At 50.1% G+C, this 12,909-nt stretch overlaps 1 protein-coding gene across 1 annotated transcript in view; it reads left to right on the top strand.

Moving 5' to 3' along the window:
* Cdh23 (cadherin related 23) overlaps window positions 1-12,909 on the top strand; it is a 380,451-nt gene that overhangs the window by 340,483 nt on the left and 27,059 nt on the right. Inside the window, exons 39-42 of the mRNA XM_036167012.1 lie at window positions 6,239-6,460; window positions 6,780-6,899; window positions 7,765-7,945; window positions 12,763-12,896. Coding sequence (XP_036022905.1) covers window positions 6,239-6,460; window positions 6,780-6,899; window positions 7,765-7,945; window positions 12,763-12,896 — 657 coding nt within the window. The remainder of the gene's footprint in view (window positions 1-6,238; window positions 6,461-6,779; window positions 6,900-7,764; window positions 7,946-12,762; window positions 12,897-12,909) is intronic.

Genomic DNA, 12,909 nt, shown 5'->3' with positions numbered 1-12,909 from the left:
CCTATGCTGCCCTCCTGGCCCTCAGGGGCATCTCGCCTCTATACTCACCCATGTTCTTGTCATCACTTAGAGCTTGCGTAGCTCTGTTCTTTCCTAGCCTGACCTTGGAGGGCCCACCCCAACCCTATCAGCATTTCCTCTGGCTACAACATCAGATCTGAATTACCAACCAGTTGGATTACCTGGGTTCTCCCGTCCTCCCAAACCTGAGTTTTGAGGAGCACAGTCTCCCACCAGTGATTTTTTTTTAACATATATACAAGGTCTCATGAGCTCAGACTAGCCTGGACCTTCCTATGAACTTCAAATTCTTCTACCTCTGCCTCCTGAGTGCTGGGATTACAGGCATGTACCATCATGCCCTGTGCTTTGAGTCAGACATGGGGATTCATGCATTTTAGGCAAGTACTCTACCAACTGAGGGGTTTCCCAACCCCCAGTGATTCTCTTGTTCACCCTACCTTCAGTGCTGGGCATTGGATCCAGGACCTCACACATGCTAGGCAAGTAATGTCACTAAAACTGTATCACTGTATCCTCTCTTTCTTTCTCTCTTTCTTCCTTCCTTTCTCCCTTTCTTTTCTTTTCTTTTCTTTTCTTTCTTTCTTTCTTTCTTTCTTTCTTTCTTTCTTTCTTTCTCACTCTCTTTCAACTTCTCAGTAAGTTGCACAGGATAACCTTGAACTTGTGATCACAGCCTCTCAAGTATTGTAGGCTTGTCCAACCAGGCCCAGCTTTCCACTGTGACTGAGTCCCTTATACAGGACAGGCATGGAAAGACTGTCTCCTGACACCCAAGTAACAGAGCTGAATGTAAGCACTGCCTGCATAGTGGCAGATGTGACCAACATGGGGTGACTGTGGTCAGTGCCAAGGAGAATGTCCAACTCCTAGTGGTACCTCGCTGAAGGACAAAGGACAGACCAAGTGCAGTGTCGGGGATCAGGGTGGTGGGACAGACTCGTAGCGGTGAATTGTGGGTGCTATGGGGCTGTGGGTTACAGGCTCTTTGGGCACTTCCACTTGGGCTATTGGATAAGGAAGGTTGCCTCCAAGGAAGGAGAGTGTGTCCTGGTATTATTAGGTGACCTTAAGCAGGCTCAGTGTGCCTAAAGCTTGCAAAAGCCCTGGTGTGAGAATCCCAGAAGCTGCCAAGACGCAAGTTAGGTTCCTGATGTGAACCTGACCTTGTGACCCCATCTGGTCAGACAGCTCTGGGTCCTTCTTGATGACAGAACATGTATTCTCTTTGGCCAGAGGGTAATCAAAACAACAGAGATGAGGATAGACACTAGACCCTCTTCCCACCCCAGCCATCCTCTGCAGAGGTGGGGCCCTTCCAGGGAAGAGCAGAACATCTCCCCCACTCTTCCCCTACCTCCCCCTGATACACACCCCAGCACTGAACATCTTAGGATTGCATCACAAGAAGATACAAGCATTGCCCAAGCTGTGGGCCTGGCCCAGCAACCTCAAACCCTCCGGAAATTCATGGAGGTATGACTTCCTCCTCAGCTCAGAAGCCAAAGAAATCAGAGCGATCAGGGGCTGCGGAAGGGGCAGCTCTGTTCTAGCCCTCCACCCTCCAGCTCCAGCAGCCTGAGTTATGATCAGACTCACTTCCAGGGAGTCTTCGAGGGATGTCTGGGACAGTGGCCACGAGGAGGCCCGACTCCAGCCCTTCCTTACATACAGCCAGTGCTCTTGTCTCTTGGTGATGGCTGTGGGGCCTGGGGCAGGGTAGGGCTTGGAACATCTAGGGTAGGAAGCTGAGCATTCATAGCTAAAATCAGGACCATGCAGAACACAAGAAGCACAAGTTGGCTTTCCTTGGCCATCCTTGTGGAATCACCTAGCACAACGAATTATAGAGAAAGATGTAAAATCCGCCTGAAGCACAAAGGGCATAGGAGAGATTTTGAAGGCATTTCCTGCCTGGAAGGGACACGGGGGTTGTTCTAGTGTCCAGTCTGTTCCAGGTGCAGTGCGAGGCCCTTCTCCATGCCAATGAGAAATGTTAGCCCAGTGCTTTCTCCTCCTTGCGTGCTTACTACCATTTTATACGTGTTTATTCACTTATTTATTTACTGTGTATGTATATTTATGTGTGTGTAGTCTCTGCATGGCACACCACGGAGGTCAGAGGTTGGTTCTCTCCTGCCACTACGTAGGTCCCAGGGATTGAACTCAGGTCATAGGTTTGGTGACAAGTGCCTTTATCGGTTGAGGCAGAAGCAGGAGGACCTCTGAGTTTGAGCGAGTTCCAGGTCAGCCAAGGCTACATAGAAAAAAATTCTGTCTTGAAAAACTAACTAACTATTTAGTTTTAGTGCTAAAAAATAATTAATATGGAGAATTATTGGGGGCTTCTCCCTCCACACACCCTTGAACATGCATATGCATGCATGTGCGTACACACACACACACACACACACACACACACACACACCCCTGAGAGAACAGCTTAAAGGAGAAATGGTGTGCTTTGGCTATTTTAGAGGCTCATGTCCATGTTTTTTTGGTCCCGTGTACTCAAGCAGAACACCATGGTGGTAGGGGTATGTGGTGGAGGTTCCTCACCTCATAGTGGACAGGAAGCAGTAAGCAAGAAAGGGACTGGGAACCAGGTATAATCACCAAGGGCATGCCCCCTAGTAACCCACTTTTTCCAGCTTGGCCCCACGTCTCAAAGTTTCTAGCATCTTCAAAAACATGGTATGGTCAGCTGAGGACCAAGCCTTCAACATAGGAACCTGTGGGGACATTTCATATTCAAACCAGAGACAGGGTTTGCTTTAGCCAGGGTCGCTGCAGGAATGGTAGTACATGCAGAAAAGGCTTGACCCCAAGGCTTAATGGAAGGACTCTGTAGAGGGAATGAGCCAAGCTCATAGAGACCAGTGGCGACAGCAAGACATCACCAGCATAAGCGAGCCATGGGAAAGAGGGATGTGTTAGTGACGGTCCTTGTTGCTGTAACAAAATGCCTGGGAAGAGCAACTGAAGGAAGGAAAGGCTTATTTGGTACCCTCCCAGGATACAGCCCTTTATGACAAGTAAGTCATGACAGTAGGTTAAGGCAGCTGCTCATATTGTATCCACCGTCCGGAAGCAGAGAGAAGTGGATGCTGATGCTCAGCCCCTTTTTTCTTTATTAGTCAGTCCAGGATCCCAGCTCATGGCGCTCAGTTAGAGTGGGCCCTTCCATTTCAATCCAATATAGAAACTCATGGAGAAGTCCATCTCCTAGGTGAGTCTAGTCTTTCAGGTTGATGACTGTGCTGGTTAGTTTTCTGTCAACCCAACACAGGCTAGAGTCATCCGGGAAGAGGCAACCTCAGTTGAGGGATTGTCTACGTCAGACTGCCTGTAGGCAAGTCTGTGGGGCAATTTCTTGATAAATGATTGATATGGGAGAACCCAGCCTATGGGGTGGGATGGGGTGGGTGGTACCTTCCCTGTGCAGGTGGGCCTGGGCTATATAAGCAGGTAAACTGATCAAGCCAGTAAGCAGTGTTCCTCCACGGTCTCTGCTTCAGTTCCTGTCTCCAGGTTCCTGATTGGGTACACTGCTTAAAGAAACCTCAGAGGGAGTGGCCCAATGTGTCTATATCAATAAGGGCTGAAAGGGAAGTTGACCAAGAGAGAGGCCAAGTTTGAATTCTCCACTTCTCTCTGTGTGCTTTCTGGCTGTCTGTAGTTGTGGTTGTTGGCCTGTCTGCTGTCTGTCTGGTGTCTGTCTGGTCAGTCCCTATTACCTACCTGTTGTGCCTATGTGTCTTATGTTATGTCTATCTGTGACTGCCTGGTGTGTGTGTGTGTGTGTGTGTGTGTGTGTGTGTGTGTGTGTGTGTGAGAGAGAGAGAGAGAGAGAGAGAGAGAGATATCTGTGTCTCTCTCCATGTCTCTCCCTAACAAAGGGGTTTGCTCTGAATTTATTGAAGAGCACAGAAGACATGGTGTAAAAATGAGAGACTCTTTACAGAGATCTTTGACAGAGCTTTACAAGGGAAAAGGTCACTTAAGAGACCCAGAGCAGCACTCAAAACCACGGTTATGAACCTATACCCACATGCTGCTTCCCACATTTATGGGATATTTGTTGTTTAAAGTTGCCTTTAACCTGTTGGCTGCTTTCAGCAAATGATTACCACAACACACACATACATGGAGGTATTATTCTGGGTCAAGGGTATAGAAGAGTACATAGCTTAAGAGTAAAGCGATACATTAGATTGTAAAAGATGGTTGCAGGGGCACAATCCAAGGCATAGTAAGACTGGTTATGTTGTTCTCTCTCTCTCCTCTCTCCTCTTTCTCTTTTCTCTCTCTCTCCTCTCTCCCTCAGGATTTTTTATTTACTTATGTATACAGTGTTCTACCTGCATGTATGTCTGCAGGCCAGAAGAGGGCACCAGATCTCATTACAGATGGTGTGAGCCACCATGTGGTTGCTGGGAATTGAACTCAGGACCTCTGGAAAAGCAGCCAGTGCTCTTAACATCTGAGCCATCTCTCCAGCCCTACACTGTTCTCTTAAAGGCAGGTTAGACTTAAACAAGCTGAGTGCACAGTAGAACAGCAAGCTAACTATAGCCATATAGTCCTTTTTTTTAAGGTTTTTTTTTTTTTTTTTTTTGAAACAGGATTTCTCGGTATAATTTTGGTGCCTGTCCTGGAACTCGCTCTGTAGACCAGGCTGGCCTCGAACTCACAGAGATCCTCCTGGCTCTGCCTGGGATTAAAGGTGTGCACCACTGCCACCCAGCTTTAACTATATACTCTTATATGATCTCAAGGCATGTTATAAACTCAGCTGCAAGGTCCAACAAGGTTTCAGTATCTTCAAAGGCAAAGAGGTGTTTTCAGCAAAATGTGTTACCACACTTGAGTTCCTGTCCTGACTTCCCCTCAGTGATTATGATGGGGAAATGTAAACCAACTTGCCTCTCTGAGTTGTTCAGTCACAGTAACAGAAACCCAACTTAGACCAAGATCAATATTAACCATCACAAAGGAGATGACACTATCGCATACCAGAAAGAGCTAGAGCTTGGAGAGGGTCCCCAGCAGGAGACACACAGTGGGGACAGAACTGCTGTGAGGAGCAGAAGGGTAAAAGAAGCCTGCCCACCCCACCTCCCCCTCTCCTGCCAGGAATTCCCACAGGCCAATTCTGGAAGCCAGACAGCAAGGGGTCCCAGGCAGGGTGGTCCAGAGGAGCAGCCTCCCGAGTGGAAGGCGGAGAAGAGGGATGAGGCTAGAACATGGAACAGCACACACACACACACACACACACACACACACACACACACACACACGCACGTGCGAAGGCTATCTGCATTGCCCCCTCTGTGTGTAGAGCCAGTCAGCCATCTGCAATATGTTCTTGAGTGCTGACCACTGAGTTCTGATTGGCTGAGTATGATTCATAGTCTGATGGGCCAAGCATCAGCTAGAGATAGCCAATCACAGGACCAGAGACTTCTTACAATGAAGGCATGTCCTATGGGTTGGACTTTTCAGAGGTCAACAGAGTCTAACCATGAAATTGCCCAAGCCCTAAGTCCTACCTCTTTAAAGTACTAGAAATGTGTATTTTTTATTTACATGGTGGACTGAAGACCTCATGTTCTTGCCTCGTGTAATCTGGTCAGGAAGATTATAGGCAATGCTCTAAATTGGGGAGGCTACTGAAGTTCACCCCATATGTCTGAAGGGTTTCTGGGGGCTGATTTCTTTGAAACAGAGTATCATCATGTAACCATGATTGACCTCAGTCTTACTGTGAAGAGTAGGCTGGCTTTGAACTTGTAGCCGTCCTTTTGCCTCCGTCTCCCAAGTGTTGGAATTCTAGGTATATGCCACCATGCCTAGTTCTATGTGCCAGTTTTAATCACTGGGGCACTGTGTTGACAAGAATTCCAAGCTTGCTTTTGGCCTCAGCAGTGCTGTAATTGATTGGTGATGTCTGCCATGAGCATAGACATAGAAATGGTGATATACGTGCTAACCTGGCCCTAAACAGTTACCTGGCTTGGTTTTTATAAAACATTTGCACTTTCTCCTATCAGCCTGTGGCTTCTTCCTCAACCCATTCTCTCCCCTTTTCTTCCCTATATTGGATCCTATAATGGATCACACTGAGTGAGTTTAACCCAGAAAAACAGCCATGTGAATCCACCTTTATCCCCTCTGGCCCCATGACCACGCCACCTGATCACGCTCTTCTTTCCAGGCCACTACCCACGTGTATGTGACTATCGTGGATGAGAATGATAATGCTCCTGTGTTCCAGCAGCCACATTATGAGGTGGTGCTGGATGAGGGTCCGGATACCGTCAACGCCAGTCTTATCACCATCCAGGCGCTAGACCTGGATGAGGGACCGAATGGCACTGTCACCTATGCCATTGTGGCAGGCAACATCATCAATACCTTCCGAATCAACAGGCACACGGTCAGCAGCTGGGGGATCCAGGAGGGGGCAAAGTCTCTCCAGGGCTTAGTGGGAAGCTTGGTGACATCATAGGGCATAAGGAGCAAACATAGAGCCTAGAAGGAAATTGGAATGCCCAGTGACAGGGGGTAACAGGGTGGAAAGCTTTAGTGGATAGGACCTATCTGTCTTCAGTAGTGTTGTGATTGATTAGTGATGTCTGTTATAGGTATAGCTACAGCAATTGTGGTTAGGATGTCAGGGTCTATTTAGTATAATCATAGACTGGCCTAGGGCCATCACTCATCATCCTCTCCCCTTGTACTTCCTGTGTCCCCAGGGTGTCATTACTGCTGCCAAGGAGCTAGACTATGAGATCAGTCATGGCCGCTACACCCTGACTGTCACTGCCACGGACCAGTGTCCCATCTTGTCCCACCGCCTCACCTCTACTACCACGGTACGTAGGTGGGATACATCGCCAATGTGGAAGTGAGGGAGAACAAAGAGGACCCAGGAGGCTCCATGACGGAAGGGGAAGGAAACGCCTGTTGGGAGGAAATGCCTGCATGCAAAGGCTCTTGTCCAGCTCAGCAGCCCTTCCAGACTTGCTGTATTACTTGGAGATAGTCACTCAACTTCTCTGTGACTGTGTCTAGCAGATGAGTGAAAACACCTGCATGCCCCAACCCCCTTCATGGGGAAAAAGCATGCCCTCTGGTCAAACTAACAGTGATTCAGATCCTTGCTCTTCCACTTCCTGGCTGCGTGAGCCTGGACAAATCACGTGACCTCCCTGTGCTCCTGTTTCCTCATGAATGAAAGCTACGTTTCAGGATAGAGGAGGAGCAAATGGGAGCACAGAAGATGCCCAGAGTACAGGGATGAGTCGGCATGGTGACAGTGCCAATCAGTTATGTCCATAAAGACACAGACACACAGAAAGTAGAGACAGGAGAGTTACAAGGTCAAGAGCAGCTCAGGCTATGTAAAAATACCTTGTGTCCAAAAACAAAAACAAAAAAACAGGGCTGGGGAGGTCAGTGGTAGGATACTTGCCTATCATGTGCAAGGTCATGAGTTCAATTCCCAGAAACACACACACACACACACACACACACACACACACACACACACACACACACGGTGTGTAGTGGGGGGAACTTGGACCAGAGCTCACACACATGCACAGCTTAGATGCCCATCCACCCTGTGACACTGTACACCACACACCTTAGCCCATGGATATCAGCACCAGATGGTGCAGTTGCTGAGGTTCCCCGGACATCTGGGGCTAATCCTAGCTAAGCTGTTCACTGTCTCAGGTGCTTGTGAATGTGAATGACATCAATGACAACGTGCCCACTTTCCCCCGAGACTATGAAGGACCATTTGACGTCACTGAGGGCCAGCCAGGGCCAAGAGTGTGGACGTTCCTGGCCCACGACCGGGACTCTGGTCCCAATGGGCAGGTGGAGTACAGTGTTGTGGATGGAGACCCACTGGGTAAGTATGGTCTGCACGGAGCAGTGTGATGGGCATGAGCTCTCTTCACCTGCTCAGGACTGAGGTAAGGGAGGCCACCACACAGTCCACCAACCACTGTGTGACCTTGCCCTCCCTGGACCTCAGTTCCACATGCCTTTATCACAGGGGTATGGGGAGAATGCCATGGCCATCGGGAACACAGGCCAGTGGCCTTGGAGAATCATAACTCTCTCTAGGCATGGGTAGGAAACATCCTAGTGAAGGAAAGCAAGCCTCATCACCACAGGCATCTCAGGACCCCAGGACCCAGGGTGTACATTTGGGGAGCATTAGGCTTCTCTGAATACCTCAGTGTCACCGAACAAAAGCCTACACAGCTGAGCATGGTGACCCATGCTTTTAATTCCAGCACTCAGGAGGTAGAGGCAGGTGGATCTCTATGAGTTCAAAGCCAGGCAAAGTTACTTGGTGAGAAGCTACCTTTAAATAAAATAAAATAACCATAAGAAAACAAAAAGCCTACACAGCTGTCATGACTGCCAACCTGGCTCAGAGGCTGGAGGCTGGAAGATCACTTTCTCTCAAGACATTTTGTGAGCAAGAATTTCAAGGGTTCAGGGAATCCATCAAAAGACACCATGGGAAGAGCGACCTTCAAAAGGCCGTAACAGGGAAGTGGCCAAGACTGTGGCAGTCACCAGTCACCCACATGGGCCCTGGGGGGGTGCCAAGCCTCCCCATTCTTTTTTTTTTAAGGATTTATTTATTTGTTTGTTTGTTTATTATGTAGACAGTGTCCTGCCTGCATATATGGCTGCAGGCCAGAAGAGGGCACCAGATCTCATTACAGATGGTTGTGAGCCACCATGTGGGTACTGGGAATTGAACTCAGGACCTTTGGAAGAGCAGTCAGTGCTCTTAACCATTGAGCCATCTCTCCAGCCCAGGCCACCCCATTCTTAAGAACCAAAGCAGATATCAAGTATTTATAAAACATCCTGCTTTCTAGTTGATTATTCCATGATTGTTCATAAGGGCCTACTATGTGCTGGTCATGTGCCAGGGGACACAGACAAGAACTGAGCTGAGTGGACAGGTGGGGAATAGACTTTCAGAGAGAACAGCAAGCACAAAGGCCCTGTGGTCCAAGCGTGCCTGGTAGGATAATGGCAGAGTGTCTGGTATGTGTATGTGAACTTGAGCAAGAAGAGGAGGAGACAGAGATACTGCCATCCAGAGGACTTGGTATTTACTGAGTGAGGTGAACACCATGGTGCTTTGAGCAAGACATGACTTGATTCAGGGTTACACACACATTCTCTCTGTCTCTCTGTCTCTCTCTGTCTCTCTCTCTCTCTCTCTCTCTCTCACACACACACATACAAACACACACACACACACCACCACCCACCACCACCACTCGCCTGGGATTCATCTTGGAAACAGAAAAGTAGATACGGACTCCAGCTCAAACCTATTCTTCGACAGTAGATAAAGGGACACACCCAGGCCGCTCCGCACAAAGGCCACTGCAGCCTGAGCTTGCAGGGCCTGCTCCCCACCCACCCAGTCACCTACTCAATCTCCAGCCCAAGTGTTTGTGCTAGGCTCTCACATGACCTCCCTGCTTTCATTCCAAAATGCCCCAAGCACAGGAACCACAGTGAACTCCTTAAAACCTGGGTCAAGTCATGTTCCTCCCATGTTCAAAGCCCACATGGTGTCTACCTTACTCAGGAAATGCCAAGACCTTTCAATGGCCCTCAAAGCCATATGGGAAAAAAAAATCACCTCTTCCCCCTCATTCTCTTATTCAGATTGCCCACTAGACACGGTCTTTTCAAGATTCCTTGAGCTCCAGGGGTGCTCAGACCTCAGGGCCTTTGCACTTGCCATTCCCAGCAATTCTTGTCGAAAAGGAATTAGGAAACTTTCCATCCCCGCTTGAGCTTTGACCACCAAGCCTTCCTCCTCCTCAGGACCTCCCGACTACCCCTTTCGGCCAAGCCATCCTGGGATCCCTTGCCCACCTCTCTATCTTCCTTGCAAGATCTCAGTCCCCCAGACAGCACCTGGCCTCCCTTTCAGGATCCCCCTCCTATATTAAGAGTTGCTTTGAAGCTGGGCGGTGGTGGTGCACGCCTTTAATCCCAGCACTCGGGAGGCAGAGGCAGGCGGATCTCTGTGAGTTCAAGGCCAGCCTGGTCTACAGGGTGAGTTCCAGGAAAGGCACAAAGCTATACAGAGAAACCCTGTCTCGGGGAAAAAAAAAAAAAAAAAAAAAGAGTTCCTTTGTTACCAAACCAGCTGGAGAGGACTCCTGCCTGTGAGCCCAGTTTCCAGATGGAACAATCAAGGCAAGGCTTGCTAAGAATCAGGCTATAGCCCAGACACAACTGGGCAGAAGGTTGTGGCCTCCTGTCTCCAGATGTGGGGAATGAGGAGGTTTGGGGTGTCAGGAGTTCTGGCCAAGGCAAGCTGCTGAGGGGACTAATATGTAACTGGAGGAGTCTAGCCAGAGTCCCCCAAACCTTCCAGGGTGATCAGGTCTTCCCTGCCTCTGCCGGTGTGGTTGGAAGCCATTTGCCAGCACATATCGGTGTGTCAACAGGGTTGGGAAACCCCAAGAGAGGGAATCCCCATTCTTTGGAGACCTTGGAGCCTAGAGCACAGGACATCCTGCTTGTCCAGCTTCCTCTGCCTTAGGGAGGGAGGGTGAGGCCAGGGAGCCCGGGCCTGGAAAAGCTGACAGGAAATCACAGCTGTAGGTGAGCATGGGCACTATTGTGACAGAAGCTGGGGACCGGTGGCAGGCAGCATCCCAGGACTGGTGTTAGTGACCTGGGTTGTGAGAGATGCTTAGGCCTCCATCTTTGCCAAGCTGTGTGTGCCCCACTGTGGGCCTGAGCCCCAAGTGCCAAAAGGAAGAAAAACAGTTGAGTGGTGGTTCATACCTGTATTCCAGCACTTTGGAGGCTGAGACAGGGGGGTTGCCACCAATTCCAGGCCGACCTGGGCTGGAGCGTGAGACCCTATCTCAAGGGAAAGGGAAAGGTAGGGGAATGACTTTCTCCCCAGCTCACTCAGTTCCTGGAAGAATGTGCAGAGGTGAAGTGACCTGTTTCTTGCCCATCGCCAGAGCCTCAGCCCCTTCTCCGTTTCCACCGAGGTTCCTGCTCCTTCTATCTGTCTCTCTGTCTCTCTGCCTCCCCTCCCAAACTTCTACCCCATCAGTCCTGAGGGGTGTTATCAAGAAAGCCTCAAGTCCCAGAGGACTCAGACCTCTGTCCTGCCATGACCATGCAGGAAGCACCCAGAACGCTGTTCTCTGCCTCCTAACTTCCTTCTCCAAAGGACAGGAGCCACAGGGTAGACCAGGATCTGCGGCTCTGGGGTCACTGCTTTAGACATTAGTACCTTGGCCCTCAGTTGGGTCTAGATCTGAACCTCAGGGTTGAAAATGACGTTACCACAGGCCCCAAAGTTCTCACACTGTGTTCCATTTGGGGGCTCCAGACAGGGGCTAACCAGGGCCCCTCATCCTACTAACCTGCTCCCCGGAGCTCACAGCAACAGCCCTCCTTTATGGCAAAGGGGCCTTCATGCATTCTTTTCTCACAAGGCTTCCTACCTGGGCAGTAGTTTTTGCCAACAGTGGAGGCTGGGAAGGCTAGAGGCAGCAGGCTGAGGTATCGGCCCAATGATTCTTACCTCCACCAGACAAAGAATTCAGAGATGAGGCAAAGGAATTGGGAGGGGTTTTCCCTCTCTATTGTGTGTGTGTGTGTGTGTGTGTGTGTGTGTGTGTGTGTGTGTGTGTGTATACATGCACACAGAGGCCTGAAGTTCATGTCAGGAATCAGCCTCCAGCCGTCTTCTGCCTTATTCATTGAGGCAGGCTCTCTCAATCAAACCCAGAACTTGCCGATATGCTGGCCAGCTTGTGCTGGGGAACCTCCTGTCTCTCTGCCTTCTGAGGCTGGAATTACAGGAGGGATGACATGACCTCCTGGCCTTTGGGGGCAGGGGCAGGGTGGTTCTGGGGATCCAAACTCCAGTCCTTGTCCTTGCATGGCAAATGCTCCAACTTCTCAGCCATGTCCCTACCCCCAAGAGAAGTGTCATCACAGAACAAAAACACATAGCAAAAGGAAATGGAGATTTCCAGGGAGAGGCAAATAGCCAGCTTTGCATCGCTGATGATGTTATTTGCATAAAGTGGAGGACAGGTCACTGCGCTCTGCTTTGGTCCTGGTGGTGGTGGCCAGCCTAGACAGTGGTGTGATGTTCTGCTGTGACATGGCCCAGGGGTGGCCTCAGCCTCCAGACACCCTGCAGCTCATCTTGTGCCTTGTTTCTACCTGTCTAGAACACACTTTCCGGAGTTCTTAATACCTTTGCTGGTTTCTGACCACAAGTAGACAGGAAGAGTGTGTTGTGTAGGAAGGGGGCCCCATAAGTCAGAGGTGGTGGCACATTCCCAGAATCCCAACACTTCGGACACGGAGGCCTAGGGCCAGGAGTTCAGGGCCAGCCTGGGCTATGTGAAACTCTGCCTCGAAACAGACAAAACCCAAGAACTCCCACCCCCACTTTTCAATATAGCTATCACACCTGGGTCAGCCTCTGGCCAGCTCGAGGCCCAGGAGGGGAAGCTGATTGGTCAGGAATTACATACACATGTAGGTATCAGGGCCCCTCTCCCATTATGCCCACAAAGGGCCGCAGGAGGGCACACGCCTCAGCTGCCCCTAGTCTTCATGAGGAAGGCTGGCTGGTGGAAGGGGGCTCTCGGTCAGGACCAGCTAACGTGGGCCTGTTCTGGTGGCTCCCAGGGGAGTTCGTGATTTCTCCTGTGGAGGGTGTGCTGAGGGTCCGAAAAGACGTCGAGCTGGACCGGGAGACCATTGCCTTCTACAACCTGACCATCTGTGCCCGAGACAGGGGGGTACCGCCTCTCAGCTCCACAGTGAGTCTGGCCC

Source organism: Onychomys torridus, chromosome 18, assembly GCF_903995425.1.
Source record: "Onychomys torridus chromosome 18, mOncTor1.1, whole genome shotgun sequence".
Lineage (NCBI taxonomy): Eukaryota > Metazoa > Chordata > Mammalia > Rodentia > Cricetidae > Onychomys > Onychomys torridus.
Note: the sequence above shows the minus strand (reverse complement) of the source record. Positions and strands in the feature narration are given on the sequence as shown.